The 18,034-nt window shown below is 45.0% G+C and overlaps 1 protein-coding gene across 3 annotated transcripts in view; it reads right to left on the bottom strand.

Moving 5' to 3' along the window:
• Positions 1–5,340: 5,340 nt before the first annotated feature.
• The window catches only part of LOC125465587 (alpha-N-acetylgalactosaminide alpha-2,6-sialyltransferase 6), a 42,576-nt gene continuing 29,882 nt past the window's right edge, over positions 5,341–18,034 (bottom strand). For all 3 annotated transcript variants that reach the window (XM_059638276.1, XM_059638275.1, XM_048559282.2), the window contains exons 4-7: positions 16,194–16,382; positions 11,131–11,540; positions 9,216–9,323; positions 5,341–6,443 (exon numbers count right to left, since the gene is read on the bottom strand). In XM_059638276.1, the coding sequence (XP_059494259.1) occupies positions 6,260–6,443; positions 9,216–9,323; positions 11,131–11,540; positions 16,194–16,382 (891 nt within the window). In that variant the 3' untranslated portion in view covers positions 5,341–6,259. The remainder of the gene's footprint in view (positions 6,444–9,215; positions 9,324–11,130; positions 11,541–16,193; positions 16,383–18,034) is intronic.

Raw genomic sequence — 18,034 nt, 5'->3', positions numbered from 1 at the left:
GTTCGACTTTTCACGTTGTGGCCTGTTATGTAGCCTAATCCTCCAAAAAATGGCCCGACTAAAGTTTTACACGGCTGCAATACCACTTGCCAGCTTTGTATACTCAAAAGCCCCGACTGACAAAAAATAAATAATTTGGGGCAGGGATGGAGGCGAGAGACACCGAGAACTCACATCGCGGTGAACGAATAACCAGCACCCAGGAAATTCGGTTTTAACAAAGTACCCTTTTCCAATACTCAAACACCAGTCTGATGGTAGTCAACTCAACATGCAAAATGATGGAGTTATGTTTTAAACCAGACAGCCCCCTGTCCTCTGTACATGTGAACTGTCTTTCTGTTGGGAATAGTAGTACACAATAGAGAACAATGCGACCACATGTTGCATTTATGTAGCACCTTCAACATAGCAAAATCTGCCAAGTTGCGACCGTGGAACATCAGCAAATAATAAAAAAATCAAAATTGACTGTGCTGCATAGATCGAAAGCTTGATCCGACGTTGTAAATTTATTTTGTTAGTGGGATGGGATGGTCACTGATTAAACGGCACGGTGGTTAACACTGCAGCCTCACAGCACCAGGGACCCAGGTTCAATTCCAGCCTCGGGCAACTGTCTGTGTGGAGTTTACACATTCTCCCCATTTCTGTGTGGGTTTCCTCCGGGTGCTCCTTCGGTTTCCTCCCACAGTCCAAAGATGTGCAGGGTAGGTGGACTGGCCGTGCTAAAATTGCCCGTAGTGTTCAGGGAGGTGAAGATTAGGTGGGTTACAGGGGGAATGGGACTGGGTGGGATGCACTGAAGTTCGGTGTGGACTTGTTGGGCCGAAGGGCCTGTTTCCCCACTGTAGGGGTTCTAAGCCAGTGTCCTCTACGTGTCTCCCACAGGCCTAGAGAAGGTGGTGGAGGGCTATGCTCTTGAACCGCTGCAGTCCATGAGGTGTAAGGGTACCTACAATGCCCTTAGGGAGGGAGCTCCAGGATTTTAACTCAGCGACACTGAAGAAACGGTGATGTATTTCCAAACTGGGCCCGTATGAGGCTCAAAGGAGTGATGGGACTAAAGGAGGACAGAGAGCGAACGGAATACCGGAGCTCAAAATCCTGACAAATGAACACATGACCACTAACAGCAGAACAACAAAAATCACACCATTAGATTTATTTATTTAACACACAGACATACGTTAACCATTTATAACTGAGAACATTGATGAGGGAGGAGCTCATCTCTGAGCAGAACCTATCTCTGGTCTGTCCTTTAAGTTATATGGCAAACTGATTCCATTCACATGAAATTTTTACGTCCATGATACAGCCTTTCAAACAATTGCTGTCAGTTTATCAAGACAAACATTAATTATTAACGTCCAGTATAAAAATATAGATCACACACTGTCTCCATCTGAAAGGGAAACTTTAGCAAATTGACCCCTTCTGCTTTGTCACGTCAAATGTAGAACAGTGAGGAAGAAGGCAGTCTGTGTGTGTAATGAAGGAGTTTCCCCCTGTTTCCCATCTGAGCTGAATTTTCCTCGACAGTTTCATGTCAAAATGTGATTCAGTATCGAGATGGAGAGAGGCAGTGGACCGTGACCAATCCCAGCTCCCACCAGGAGGCAGGAATGTGCTGGGATCAAGACTGCACACTCTAACCTGGTTCTGTCCTCGTCTGACGTCACACAGCAAACGTGGAGCCACAGGAATCCATGCAGCACTCCCACTCCCCTGATCAATCACTGTAGCCCCCGCCACTTTATTTCCCTCAAATGTTGGTCCCAGTTTACTCCTGAAATAACAGGCCAAGTCGATTTCCACCACATTCACAGGCAGCATGTTCCAGGTCATTAGCACTTACTACAAAAGACACCACGTCCTCATGTACCCCCAAATCACACATTGCCCAAAACCTTAAATCAATGTCCCCCTGTCCTTTGACCATCAGCTGCAGGGGACAGCATCTCTTTCCCCCTTATCTAAACCGGTCATAATCAGGAACGCCACGATCAAATCTCCCCTCAATCTCCTTTGCTCTTGGGATAACAGCATCAGCTTGTCCAAACAGGCCTTGTAACCAAAATCCCTCATCCCTACCCCATTCTGGGAAAGAGCCATGCAAGAACCCTCACATCTTTCCCAACACACCTCGCGCCTCTTCCTTGTCCAATTTACATGTTGCCTTTTTCTGGGCCATGTAGGAGCAAATCACTGAGGTGCTGGAATCCATACGGAAAACATTTTATAAAAATGCTGGAAATCACAGCGGGTCAAGCCGTATCCACAGGGAGAGAGAGGGAGAGTAAGTTAACAATTTGAGTCTAAATGGCTCTCTGTGAAGCTCTAATGAAGAGTCACCTGCACCCAAAATGTTTGTTTGCTCTTGCGTTATGGATGCTGCCTGTGATTTCCAGCATTTTTTTTCTTGCCAGTAACTTCTGTGCCACTTTACTCATCCTGCCTCTCTGTGAACCTTTGGGTAGACCAACACCTGCTAATGTTAATGTTTCTAGGGCACAGAGAAGGGTGGGGGACAGCAGTCCAGTTTGTCATTTCAACAGTCGTTCCTATTCAAGATCAGCAAGCCTGCAATGACTGGGATGGAATATGATGGAATATGGAATATGTATATGTTCTCCCTCCCTATCACCCTCCCCCCAAATCAGCATGTCTATCTCATGGTCAGTGTGACTTTAAGAGAGACACTCTTGATATCATCACTGCATCACAGCGTGTGGTCTGAGGGTATAAAGGTTTCAGACTCCTTCTTACCCCAAGATCACTTGAGACATAGCACTGCACTGGATGCATGTTGCTCTGCTGTAACTTGATAATGCCTGAGGAATGCAATGCAGTGGGAGGGCATTGGCCTAGTGGTATTATTGCTGGGCAGTAAATCCAAAGACCCAGCCAATGTTCTGGGAACCTGGCTTCAAATCCCACCAGGGCAGATGGTGGAATTTGAATTCAATAAATATCTGGAACTAAGAATCTAATGATGACCATTGTTGAGTGTTGGGGAAAACCCCATCTGGTTCACTATTGTCCTTTAGGGAAGGAAACTGCCATCCTTACCTGGTCTGGCCTACATGTGACTCCAGACTCACAGCAATGTGGCTGACTCTTAAGTGCCCTCTGGGCAATTAGGGATGGGCAATAAACGCTGCCTGTTCAGCAATGCTGTCATCCATGAATGAATTTTTAAAAAAACATGTAATATTGTACAGAATGGTTACTGGTAACAAATGAAACAAATGACTGAATGAGTGGGCAGATGGAGAACTACTGAAGCTATGCAGTGGGCAGACAGTGTGAGTTAGCAATACAAATCCAAACACTCAGTTATCAGCAAAGATTTCAACAATATCATCACAGTATCTTACAACGTGACCTGAAAGCATACTGAGTGTGAGACACAGTGCAACACCATCACTGGTTCAATCGTCAACTTTCTGTACACAATTGCGTAGTCAGAAGCTCAAAGCTCAGAACTGTGCAGGTCGAAAATTCAATGGGGAACAGTTCCTCTCATTTGGATCAGTAATTCCTTCTTGCGGTGCCATGCTGTGATATACCACTTAGATCCACAGTCTCTCCTTCACAAATACTGAAAGGCTTGGCATTTCAGAATTAAAAAGGTAATTACCAACATTCCATATAATAGTCAACTTGAAAAAATTTCACAGTATCACACGATTATCTTATTCCATTTTTGAAGATATCTGGAAATAAACAAATGGCAAAATAGTCATACGTAAAAATCTTTTCAAGTGGACACAACCTTTCCCCATTTTGACGATTTACCGTTGTGTTCTTTGCTCCAGAACAGAAAGCATTTGCATTTTCCTTGTCTTTAGACCATGACACCAAGCTCATGTTCACCACTGTCCCTGTCATTCAGCTACCTGGATCGTGCATAATACAGACCCCCTTGTTCCTATGCTAATTATATATCCCAACCATCTTTCAGTCGGTGAAGTACAGAAAGCCATGTGCTCCATTTCATTTCTATTTTTGTATTTAAAACGCACCTGGATAGAATTAAATTCAGGAAATTACTGAACACCCAATACTGAATGATTTTTCATCATGTTTCCTAAAACAGGTGATAGTGTTTCCCAGGCAATAATCTGTGATGTAGAGAATAGCTTCTTCTACCCCAGAAGGTGGCAACTGTTATGTCTCTGCCGTCTTCGATCCCACATGCTTCACTGCTACTTCCAACTCTCTCTTTGCCCTTTCCAAGCTCGTTGTACCTGCTATCCAAGTTCTTTTGTATTTGTAATCACCTACAACACACTAGAGAAAATTAAAGTTCAAAAAGAATCGGAAGGAACTGAGGAACAGGTAGAAGTAGCTTTCGAGATAGCTAGAGAAGTTATAGAGCACCAAGAATGGACTAGAGAGTTGAGGGATGAGGCGTGTGCTGTGGGGTTCTCTGGGAACAGATCTAAACTTATGGGAGGGTTTGTGACAGTCACTTTTGAGAGTAGGATGTTAATGGAGTATGAGAATCCATGAATACAAACCCACACAGTTGATGGTAAGTTCCATGACATGATTTCCAATGGAGAGGAGTCTATAGCACAATGAAGCAATCACTGGAAGAATTAGGAAGATCTAATATTGAAGATATCACTACGGCAGCACAATGCGATCTTCAGGGTCAGGGATTAAGGCACATTATTCGGGCAGAGGTTCTGCTGTGGACCCAGTCCATGTTAGACCTGACCTTGGGACAATCAAATGGTCAGGACTGAGAGCAAATCAGAGCTGAGTTACAAAGCAATGTGACAGGAATAGGAAAAGGAGGGAAGAATATCTGACAATTTGCAAAGATTTGCATCGTTACACTCACCATTATTCACAAAGTAGAAATAAATCAGTCAAGTTCACTAGATCTTCTACAAGTCCAGATTTGGTTAAAATTCTTGAAATTAGAGAAAATAGGATGAAGGTCAAGCTCTGATGCAAAAACAAAGCCAATTCTTCAAATCATGAAATAGAGAAAAGGATTTCTGTTTCAAAACAGTCACATACAATGGCTCGTTTTAACATTTTAAATATGAGCCGTTGGCCCAATAGAAAACTGGACGAAATAGCAATGCCTTCTGGAAAAGAAAGAAGCCCAGGACCAGCTCAAATCTCAAGAAGCTGTATCTCCATTCTAGGCAAGTCTCCAATTGATCATTCCCAACGACCATCTCATCAAACTACAACAAGGAAATGATTACACTCACAGCAAATCAAGACTTTCAATGTACTGACTTGGCACAACTCGAAGTGTTCATTACAGTTACAAAATGATCTAGAGCAAATTACTCACAATGACATCAATAATATGTTGTGTGTGGGATTTATTTGGGTTGTAACAACAAAGTGGCAGTGATCAGAGATACAAACTGGTCAGGCGAAATTCATCTTCCTATTCCAAACCACACCACCACATAAATATTAGTGAAAGTTCGGGCTGTGTACAAGAAACATAAAGCAGTGGAATCTTTATCCCCCCCGCCCCCGAAACAACAGTCTTACATGACATACTGAATTCTGGAGATGGTAACATCCACTAGGTACAACAGCTCAAAGTCATCCCGCCAATTTCAGCGAGCAAACCAGCAACGGTAACTACACAAAGCTGCCCCAACCCTTTGAGCAAAGTTATCAGGCAGCATGGTCTATCCTCTTTTACAGAGGTCTGTGTTCTTGGAGGGATCTGCAAGATCAGTGAAGGACAGACGCATCTTCCATTCGTGAATGTCTGTGAGATGATGTGAAATTTAGCAAATTGAAAATGCTTCTAAAAATGCTTTGCCCAAGGTCAATCACAATGCTCCATTCTGCACAATCATTATTGGGTGGTGCATGTCTCCGGTGCTATCACAGGGGCTGTTAAAAGGCCTAAAGCAAGGAACTGTGCTGCATTGCTTGAATTAGGTCACACCCCGTTGTCAATAAACAGATACAAATAGGGTTACAGGTTGAATTTTCTGTTATGAACAGAGCGCTTGAATGAATCTGCTCCACAGTATATTCAACAGGGTGCAGTTAATTTGCCCACTGCACTGGTGGTCTGGTGCAATTGTCCACCATCACTCCGATCCCACTCTCCAGCAGCCCTCCGATTCCCTGTCAACCATCAGTGAAGGGGCTTTAGCTTCAGCCTTCCATTGACCAGGGTGGGTTTTGTTTCCCAGACGTGGATGTGAAGTTGAAGAACGGTGAGGGCAGGCAGACCGAAGCGTGATATTACCTCACCTCACCAGCTGGGCTGCAGGAAGGAAATGTTGTAAAGCTTTGCCCATTCGGCAAACACATCCTTCTCGGTGATGAAACGATGGTGGTTCCCCTTCTTGGCTCGTTCATTCCCGATGAAGGTCCTACATTCATCTGGTCCTTTCGGCTCATAATAGTGATAAGGCATCCGCTTGGGCTGAGATTCCCTGTTCACAAAAGAAAAATATTAAGGTTTAAAATAAAAAGGCAATCATCATTTCTCCCGCAATGCATGGTTATGACAACAGTTACCAGATCCCACATCCATCTCTTACTTGCCCCCACTGTTTATACACTTGACAGGAGACTGCTCCCTGGTTCTACCTCTCTATCATGTGATGAGTTTGGATTCAAGATGACTGGCAAAGTCAAAACCATGGACTTACACATCTTGCGCCAAATGGCCATGCATGAGTCTGAAGCGAAGATTTCACAGGGACAGTCATTCTTTTATTCATTGGCGGAACAAGAACTAACCAGGCAGCATTTATTGCCCATCCCTAATTACCCAGAGGGCAGTTAAGAGTCAACTACATTGCTGTGGGTCTGGAGTCACATGTAGGCCAGACCAGGTAATAATGGCAGTTTCCTTCCCTAATGTGAACCAGTTAGGTTTTTTCTGATGCTCAACAATTGTTTCACGATCATCATTCGATCCGTAATTCCAGGTTTTTATTAAATTCAAATTCCACCAGTTGCCGTGGCAGGATTTGAACCTGGGTCTTCAGAATACTGCCCGAGTCTCTGGATGAACAGACTAGCAATACTCCTAGGCCATCACCATTTTATATATACTCCTTCATGGGATGGGATGTCCATCACAATTGTTAAGAGTCAATCTGTGCGTGTGGAGTCGCACACAGGCCAGACCAAGTAAGGACGGCAGTTTCCTTCCCTTATTTTCTGACATTAGTGAGCCGGATGCTTCTTCTTCATTCCAGTTTTTTTTTTGACCATTTTTTGCTGAATTCAAATTTAACCATCTGCTATGGCAAGTCGAGAGAAAGGTTCACTACCTGGTTTCTGAGCACAAAGTGATTTCCTGATGAGGAGAGATTGAACAGATTATGCGTGTATTCACTGGAGTTTAGAAAATGAGAGGAGACCTTACTGAAACATATGAAATCCTTTAGGGGCTTGATAGGTAGATACATGAAGATTGTTTCCCCTTGTGGGACAGTTTAGGATCAGAAGCAAAATCTCACAATAAGGGGTCACCATTTAGGGCAGAAATGAGGAGGAATTGCTTCTCTCAGAGCGTAGTGTATCTGTGGAATTCTTTAGTGCAGAGGGCTGCAGAGGTTGGGTCATTAGGTCTCTTTAAGGCTGATTTTTAAAATCAGTAATGGAATCAGAGATGATGGAGACAAGGCAGAAAAGCGGAGATGGGGTTTCTCTGATCAGCCATGATTTCACTTAAAAGCACAGCAGACTCGATAGGCCAAATGGCCTACTTTTGCTTCTATGTATTATAGTGCAGCTTGCTGATGGTACACACTGCTGTGACTGTGTGTCGGCAGTGAGGAGAGTGAACGTTTAAGGTGGTGCAAGGAAATTGAGTCGGAAATGACAAAAGCCCTCAGATTTCATCACACTTATTAGGAATGTTCAGTAATTAGCCTTTCAATTGAAATGTACTAGATCACAGCCTCACTTATTTGGGTATCACAACAAGGCTGCAGTATTCTGCAGAGAAGACGAGAGAAAACACACAGCAGAGTTTTGATGTGAAAGAGAAGGAACTTGGTCGTACATGTTTAAGGGATGTACTGTCCTATCTCTTTTCACTGGAACAGAATAGGAAATAAATTTTTTTCCCATTTTCACTACAAGAGTATAGGGCAGGGCATGCTACATTCCCTGGACGTTGGATGAATGAGATGTGATCTAAATGAAACATATCCCCCTACCGTCAAAATCCCGGGGGTTACCATTGACTAGAAACTCAACTGGACTCACCACATAAACACAGTGGCAATGAGACCAGATCAGACGCTAGGAACACTGTGATGAATAACTCACCTCCTGGCTCCCCAAAGCCTGTCCCACCATATACATGGCACAAGTCAGGAGTGTGATGGAATACTCCCCACTTGCCTGGATGGGTGCAGCCCCAACAACACTCAAGAAATTTGACACTATCCAGGACAAAGCAGCCACTTGATTGGCACCACATTCAAAATCATTCACTCCCTCCATCACCGATGCTTAGTAGCAGCAGTGTGTACTATCTACAAGATGCACTGCAGAAATTCACCAAGGATTCTCAGACAGCACCTTCCAAACCCACAACCATTGCTATCCAGAAGGACAAGGGCAGCAGATACACGGAAGCACCACCAAGTTCCAATCCAAGTCACTCACCATCCTGGCTTGGAAATATATCGCCGTTCCTTCACTGTTGCTGGGGTCAAAATCCTGGAATTCCCTCCCTAATGGCATTGTGGGTCAAACCACAGCAGGTGAACTGCAGCGGTTCAAAAAGGCAGCTCACCACCACCTCCTTGAGGGTAACTACAGACAGGCAATAAATACTGGCCCAGCCGATGACACCCACATCCCACAAATGAATAAAAAATAAAATGAAAGGAATTAAATTCTTTACGGCCCTGACAGGACTTGATGATGATGTCACTTCCTAGATGCATACAGCTAGGGGATTAAAGGCTCAGCGATAGGTTATTTATGATTGGGATGAGGAAGAATTTCTTCAGAGGATGGTGAAGCTTGGGAATCTGTACCCAGAAGCTCAATGGGTGAGTGTACGTCGGAATGAAAGTGATCAACCTTTGGGGAATTACGGAGTACAGTAATATTGTGGGAAGGTGTAACTGAGGTAGAAATCAGCCATGATCAAATGGCAAGGCAGGGTTGAGATGCTCCTGCTTATGTCACTATTGCCCAGGTCCTGGTCACTGATCAGAAGATAAGGCACCTACCTGCAGTGATGAGGTGGTGCCATCCCATACACTTGGACGTTGTCACAGAGTTCTATGGCTATCACCATAGTGAACCAGCCCGTACTCAACCAGGAATGGGATTTCTTCCTTCAGAGGGAAGGGAAAGAGAGAAGAAAGTCCCGTTAACAATCACCTCCCAAAAAACACAATTTAGAGATGCAGACCATGCAGGCCAAGACTCAAGGCAAGTGGGTCATGCACACAAATGGGTAGATTTTATGAGTTCTTGGAGGAGTGTGAGAGTGTGTGGGTATGAGAGAGTGTGTGTGGGTGTGTGGGTGTGAGAGAGTGTGTGTGGGTGTGTGGGTATGTGAGAGTCTGTGTGAGTGAGTCAGTGTGAGTGTGTGCGTGGGTGTGAGAGTGTGCATGGCTGTGAGAGTGTGCATGGCTGTGAGAGTGTGTGTGGCTGTGAGAGTGTGTGGGTGTGTGAGCGTCTGTGTGGGTGTGAGAGTGTGTGTGTGTGTGTGTGTGTGTGTGTGTGTGTGGGTGTGAGGGTGCGTGGGTGTGAGGGAGTCAGAGTGTGTGGGTGTCAGAGTGTGTGGGTGTGAGAGTGTCTGGGTGTGAGTGTGTGGGTGTCAGAGTGTGAGAGTGTGAATGGGTGTGAGAGTGTGTGTGGTTGTGAGCGTGTGCGGCTGTGAGATTATGTGGGTGTCAGAGTGTGTGGGTGTCAGAGCGTGAGAGGGTGTGAGTGTGTGTGGGTTTGAGAGTGTGTGGGTGTGAGTGTGTGTGTGTGTGGGTGTGAGAGTGTATGAGTGTGAGAGTGTATGGGTGTGAATGTGTGGGCGTGAGAGTGAGAGAGTGTGTGGGTGTGAGTGTGTGACAGCTGAGTGTGTGGGTGTGCACGCGTGGGTGTGAGTGTGTGGGTGTGAGAGCTGTGAGTGTGTGTGTGTCAGAGTGTGTGCGAGTGAGAGTGTGTAAGTGTGTGTGTGTATGAGCGTGAGTATATGTCAGAGTGAGTGTATGCATTGAGAGTATGTTACTGGCCACTTTAGAGAGGTCCACGAGTGGATCCTCTGAGCCTGCCTGCTTCCTTCCATACCAGCTGGACAACCCAGCGGTTCCCTTTGGATCCGCACCTCAGAATGGCCCAGTCGGCAAATTAAAGCCCACTTAACAAACAGAGCCCACTGAGGGCAAAAACCCAGCTCTCAATATAAAGGTCATGAAACGTTACTTGCTCACAATCAATGAGCAGTTACCCTATGAGGGGCTCTTGTGGTAGTGCCCCTACCTCTGATCTGGGAGGTCTGGGTTCAAGTCCCACTTAGTCCAGAGGCATGTAATAACCCTACTGAAGGGGTTGGTTACAAAATACTGGCTGACCCTTAAAGGGACCTGCCTTTCTAACTCTTAACATGGGCCGGGGATTGATGTAAGGAATTAACGAACCTGTTAGGAACTGGTAATTAGCAAACAGAGAGCGATACAAGCAGTGGGCCACATCCACATATCATGGTCGTTGGGACAACAGAACATTCAGGAAAGAAGGATATTCTGTTTCCACTAGCTAGGTCATCGGTAGCTAGGGGACCAGAACTTCAAGACAGTCAACAGGAGAGTTGGGAGTGTAGATGGGGAGAAACTTCTTTCATCAGAGATTTGTTCGGATTTGGAATGCACTGTCTGGGAGACTGGTGGAGGCAGATTCCATGGGCGGTTTCAAAAGAGAGCTGGGTATACATCTGAAAGCGTTGAATTTTGAGGATTACAGAGATAGGGCTGGGACTAGCCGCGCGGCTCTTATGGGAGCCAGTACAGACACGATGGATCGAATGGCCTCCTCCTGCACTGTAAAGTTCCATTATTCCTGACATTGTGTGGGAGTGAGGGATGAGAGGTGGGTAAAATGGTAGGAGCACTCAGCCAAATACCTGATTCTGATAAATAATTGTACCTGTCTCTCCCAGTTTCCCTCTGAAATAAGTCATCAAACTGTTGCATCCTTTTAGGAGCGATAACAAACGCAGACAGGTTGGAGAACGCCAAGCCCACATGGTGAATCAATCGGTACAGGCCCCCCCTGCTGTTCTTCTGCATCTTCTGCGGGGGACCCCAGAAAATACAGACGGCCCCCTGGCTTTTGTTCAGGAATTCCTGGGGTCTCCTTATCACACGGTACACGCTGGAATGGGCGACAACCCGCAGCGTCGTCTTACTCCCGACGTCAACCTCGTAGCCAGTCGTCGGTGCGTCGTTCATGCGGATGGTGCACTCGGTCTGGTCGATTTGTGAGCCCAACTCACTGCCCAGTAAGTGGCTGGAGCTCGTGACGAGTGCACACTGCCTGCAGTGAAGGCCCATGGTCTGGAATGAGAGTTACATCGCGTCACTAAAACTGGCATTGCAGCCTTCGCTCTGATGTCACACCGCGGGCATAGTTAGTGAGGGTCCCGAGTTTCGACTGCATTGGGCAGGAGCTGGGGGTAAGCGGGGTGGGGGGAGCTTCACCAAAATACAATATTTCCCTTTCGGGCGTGAGTTCCTGTCTTGCCTCTGTTGGGGGTTTGCATGGCTCTGAAGTGATCAGTTGTGACATTTCGGACAATTTGTGGGTAGTGATTGGTTAGCTCAGTTGACTGGATGGCTGGTTTGCGATGCAGAGTGAAGCCAATATAGGTGAGTGAGGCATGGTTATGCCTCAAATTAAACCATCACTGATCATCTCTCTGATGAGAGAGAGCAGCCCCCTGTTACAGTACCTTACAGCAGTCTTTGTTCACCAGATTGTTCTTTCCTGCTCTATCAGTTTTGTCTACTTGTATATTTTGGTACAATATTGATTATGGATTAGTTGCTTTCGTACCCAGTAGGTCAAAGTTGGGTGTAGTTCCAAGACAGATCTGAATGGGCTTATCCACATTCCCAGTCTAGATGAAACAAAGAACTGCAGACGCTGAAAATCTGAAACAAAAACTGAAACTGCTGCAGAAACTCAGCAGGTCTGGCAGCATCAGCAGAGAGAGAAACGCAGCTAATATTCTGAGTCAGAACTGTTCTGAAGAAGTGTCACTGGACTGGAAATGTTGACTCTGCTTTCTTTCCGCAGATGCTGCCAGATCTGCTGAGTTTCTCCAGTAATTTCTGTTTTTATCCCAGTTTGGATAGTTGATAGCGGCTAGCACTGCAGCCTCACAGCACCAGGGACCCGGGTTCGATTCCACCCTCGGGCAACTGTCTGTGTGGAGTTTGCACATTCTTCCCGTGTCTGCGTGGGTTTCCTCTGGGTGCTCCGGTTTCCTCCCACAGTCCAAAGATGTGCAGATTTGGTGGATTGGCCGTGCTAAATTGCCCATAGTGTTTAGGGAGGTGTAGATTAGGTGGGTTATAGGGGGATGTTCTGAGGTTCAGTGTGGACTTGTTGGGCCAAAGGCCCTGTTTCCACTCTGTAGGGATTCTGTGATTCTATGAAACCATTCCAGTCTGCTGCCCATTCCAGCTCCTTGAGGGGACTGTTCAATTGGTCACAGTCTCCCTTGCTCATTCCCTATGCTTTAAAGGTGTGATGTTACCGGGAATGGAAGACTTGAGTTATATTGAAAGGCTGGATAGGCTGGAACTTGTTTCACCGGAGAATAGGAGGCTGAGAGGAGACCTTATAGAGGTTAGTAAATAAACGAGGGGTATAGATGGGATTAATGGAAGTTGTTTTTTCTCTAGAATGGGGCATTTCAAGACAAGGGGGCACACTTTTAAGGTGAGAGGAGAGAGGTTTAAAAACAACGAGGGGAACAGAGAGTGGTTCGTGTGTGAAATGAACTTCCTAAGGAAGTAGAGACAGTAGGAGCTGCCGATGCTAGAGTTTGAGGTACCAAGGTGTGGAGCTGGAGGAACACAGCAGGCCAGGCAGCATCAGAGGAGCAGAAAAGCTGACATTTCGGGTCTGGACCCTTCAGAAATGGGGGAGAGAAAGGGGGGTCTGAAATAAATAGAGAGAGGGGGAGGCAGTGATAGACGGTGGATAGTGGAGCTGATAGGTGGAGAAAAGTCTCCTGCTCCTCTGATGCTGCTGTGTTCCTCCAGATCCACACCTTGTTATCTCTTGAGGAAATGGTGGATATGGGTACAGTTACAAAACGTAAAAAGCTATTTGGATAAGTAGCTGAACAGGAAAGGTTTAGAGAGATAAAGGTCAGGAGCAGGCAGGTGGGACTAATTTAGTGTGCGACGATATTCTGCGTGGACTATTGGAATGAACGGTTTGTTTCCATGCTGTATGACTGTGTGACTCTATGTGACCGTTCGCTGTGGAAAGTAAAATTTTCCTCATCTTTGCATTAGTTCTTTTCCCATTGTTAGCCTGTGGCAAATGGGATTAAATGATTGTTGGAAGATGGGCGAATAATAATCAAGTTTTCACTTCTGAAGGAAGCAGGTGTAAGTGTTGAGTAAGGAAGGATTGGAGTCCAGTACTACACATTGTCTATGTTCAGTGAGACACTGTGGACTTCAGATTCTCTTGGAACTATACCCAACATAAAGACTTCTTCAAAGGAGCAGCACAGTGGGGCCAGAAAACAAGAGTGACTTCATTTTCCAATAAACTGCGGCAACAGTTATTAATTAGTGGTGAGACAGTTGACCTATTTGAGAATGTTCTAACCCATTAAACCTCTGTACGACACCGAGTCACCAACAGATGACTGCTGCAAAGTTCAGTCACACTTAATCAACTTCAACTCATTCATTTAATGCACTCAGCTGCTTTACCCTCACCCAAAGTATTTGCTTTAATACTGAATAACTTTCAAGGTCTTTTTTACAATACAGAAGAAATGAGCGGCAGGGAAATGAAACTAAATGCCCAGGGGTTTGGGCAACTTTCATTCTCACCCACAGAGAATACATGGTCATTTCAATGTTAGTTACAAAGAAACAGTTTGTTAAACCATAACCTTCCTGCTTCAGAAGGCCCTAAGATATTGGAGCAGAACTAGGACATTCAGCCCATCAGATCTGCTCCACCATTCAATGAGATCAAAATCCAATGACCCTCAGCTCTGGTTCTCTGCCTTTTTCCTATAACCCTATCAAATGTGGGGCGGCACAGTGGCTCAGTGGTTAGCACTGTTGCTTCACAACACTAGGGACCCAGGTTCTATTCCACCCTCGGGTGACCGTCTGTGTGGAGTTTGCACATTCTCCCCGTGTCTGCGTGGGTTTCCTCTGGGTGCTCTAGTTTCCTCCCGCAATCCAAAGATGTGCAGGTTAGGGTGGATTGGCCGTGCTAAACTGCCCCACAGTGTCCAGGGATGTGCAGTTGGCGGATGAGCCATGGCAAGCACAGAGTTGCAGGGTCTGGGTGGGGTGCTTTTCAGAGCTTTGGTGTGGACTTGATGGGCTGAATGGCCTGCTCCCATACTGTAGGGATTTTACAAAACAGTGATCATAACATGACTGAGTTCAATGTTGCATTTGAAAGCCAAAAAACATGAATCAGCTACTAGAGTTTTAGATTTAGGTAAGGCCAACTTTAATGAGATGAGGCAGAGACTGTCCACAGTAAACTGGGGAAATCTGCTAACTGTTGAAACAACTAAAGAACATGGAGGATGTTTAAAGAAACGTTTAACACAAAATCCATTTATACCCTTGAACATAGAACATAGAACATTACAGCACAGTACAGGCCCTTCGGCCCTCGATGTTGTGCCGACCTGTCATACCGATCTCAAGCCCATCTAACCTACACTATTCCATATACGTCCATATGCTTATCCAATGACCACTTAAATGTACCTAAAGTTGGCGAATCTACTACCATTGCAGGCAAAGCGTTCCATTCCCTTACTATTCTCTGAGTAAAGAAACCACCTCTGACATCTGTCCTATATCTTTCACCCCTCAATTTAAAGCTATGCCCCCTCGTGCTCGCCGTCACCATCCTAGGAAAATTGCTCTCCCTATCCACCCTATCTAACCCTCTGATTATTTTATATGTCTCAATTAAGCCACCTCTCAACCTTCTTCTCTCTAACGAAAACAGCCTCAAGTCCCTCAGCCTTTCCTCGTAAGACCTTCCCTCCATACCAGGCAACATCCTAGTAAACCTCCTCTGCACCCTTTCCAAAGCTTCCACATCCTTCTCAATGCGGTGACCAGAACTGTATGCAATACTCCAAGTGCGGCCGCACCAGAGTTTTGTACAGCTGCAGCATAAGAATTGAAGCTCCACTTCACTCAAAAAAACAGCCACAGACAATTAAACAGGTAATGGACAGCATAAAACTAAAAGAAAGGGCTTACAAAAATGAGAAAAAAAACCCCGCACAGATCCCACTGAATGGGGAACATACAAAGACCAACAAAGGGACACAAAACAGTTTATAAGAGCCATTGCAAGGGATTGTGAAAGGAAACTTGCAAGGGACATCAAAATCAATATGAAGAAATTTTATAATTACATAAAGGGAAATCGAGTGGTGAAGTTCTAAAGAAGTGTCACTTCCCTTGAAACATTAACCGTTTCCCTCTCAGACCTGCTGAGTTTCTCCAACAATTTCTGTTCTTTTTTTGGAGTTTCAGATCTCCAGTATCTGTAGTTCTTTATCTTCTGTTACAATAACAACTGGAAATGACTGGTTCCAATTTTCAACAGGCTTCAAATGGGCCAGTTGAGTCCTTTTTTAAAACCTTAGTGGATATTCGAAAGCATTACAATTATTTACAGCAGAGAAACACACCATTCAGCCAGACTGGTTTACGTTGGTACTAATGCTCTACGTGAGCCACATCCCAGGATTCCTCATCTAACTCGATCATATTCTATTCCTTGCTCTCCCTCTCACATGTGTTGATCAAGCTTTTTATGCCATTTCTTTCCACCACTCCTCACGGTGGCAAGTTCCACACTCTACACACTCTCAGAAAAAGCAGCTTCACCTAAACTCTGCATGGGATTAACTGCTTATGGGTGCGAAATTAATTCGCAAGATGAAAATCTCAGACAGGCTTTCTTACCTTGTTCCCAACAACTGGCAAGTAACCATCTTTTGTGACCCACTTCTTTAAATTTAGCGGCGCCCGACTCACAACATTGTAAATGAAGCCTCCTCTGTAATCCAATGAGCTACTGCCATTGCTAGAACTGTAGATGATCAGCAGGGTTGTCAGTATGAAGATTGCTGTAGCAACGAAATATTTTTCAACCTGCAACAAAAAAAATTGAACAAAAGGATTTGTTTTGCCAAAGTCATAGGGTTTACAGATGTAAGTGCGACCATTTATCCCAACTAGTAGGTATTCAAATGGTTTCCAGATGTCAAATGTTTTAAGAACAGAACTGATGTTGGTCCCTAAATTCTCTTCGCTCAGTAACTATACACAGATGGATGATTAATATTTGCATGCCTTATACAAAACGCTTCACATGCTGTCTCCAACTAATGTCTTTAGCTCTTCCTGGTTTGAAATTACCTTTCAAAGTCTGTATATTTGAGGTTCTGTGAATCTACAAAATACAACTGAACCTCCAACATTTTCATTCATTGTTTAATAGAACAATGGAGTTGCTGGAAATGTCATCATTTGCATGTGGCATGTTTGTAATTGCTGCTGTTTGAGGACAGTAAAGAGGAGGAATGTGATTGCACTGGAGAGGGTGCAGAGGAGATTTACCAAGACATAGTTCCTGGGCTGGAGAGTTTTAGTTCTGAAAAGAGAGTGGATGGTCTGGAGTTGTTTTTCCTGGAGCGGAAGGAACTGAGAAGGGACATGAATGAGATGTATAACCAGGGGCACAGTTGGGGTAGATGGGAAGAAATTGATCCCTCTGTAAAGAGGAAAAATGGCCAGGGTATAGGTTTAAGGTAAGGGGTAGGAGGTTTACAGAGGATGTGAGAAAGCACTTTTTACCCAGAGGGTGGTGGGCATCTGGCACTCACTGCGTGTGAGAATGGTGAAGGCAGAAACTTTATAACATTTTGTGGTGATTGGAGTGAGGTTGGTCAGGTGGATCTCTGATTACACTCAGAGTTATACAGCTCAGAAACAGACCCTTCGATCCAACCAGCCCATGCCAAACATAACCCTGAACTAAACTAGCCCCACCTGCCTGCTCCTGGCCCATATGCTTCTTGCCACTGTGCTGCTGCAAGTTTCATTGTCATCACTGATCACCCTCACCAGAGGAAAAATGCTTAAGACAGAAATCCTGAAAACTATCTTTTGAATTGGGGCTGTTAACTTGGTCCAATCAGGGAGCCCTGGTTGACAGACATAAACAGGAGTCTCAGGGATTCTCCTCACTCTTGGCACTGGCTTTGAGCTAGCTGATCAGACTCCACGAACTGTGTGCTTGTAAGTAAAGGGTGATTTGGTGATGGGATACCAGCCTTCGTGGACTTACTTCACATTTAAAAAGTATTTGATGTGCAACTGTGATGCCAAGGCTAAATGCCAAGCACAGGAAAATGGAACTAAAACAAATAAGTTGCTTTTTTTTTAGACTAGTGCACGGCTATGATGGGCTGAAGGGCTTTTTTCTATGCTGTAGATCTCCATGATCCTAGGAGGCAATCACACAGCTGAGAGTCTGGAGTGACATGCAGGATGTAATGATAACAGATTTCCTTCCCTAAAGGGCATGAGAGATCCGAGTGGGAATTTCTTTAATGATAATCAATGTTGGTTTGACACCCACCATTTCTGACACTAGCTTTCATTCCAGACCCTTTTTTTGGGGATTAATTCAAGGAACTCATTCGTTGAATAGAAGTTACACCAGATGCTGTGGTGGGCTTTGAAACTGCACCCCCACGAAACTGTGGGTTGCTACTGGTGACTTACAGCCTCGCCCCCAT

Source organism: Stegostoma tigrinum, chromosome 29 (genome assembly GCF_030684315.1).
Source record: "Stegostoma tigrinum isolate sSteTig4 chromosome 29, sSteTig4.hap1, whole genome shotgun sequence".
Lineage (NCBI taxonomy): Eukaryota > Metazoa > Chordata > Chondrichthyes > Orectolobiformes > Stegostomatidae > Stegostoma > Stegostoma tigrinum.
This window is presented reverse-complemented; position numbering and strand designations above follow the sequence as displayed.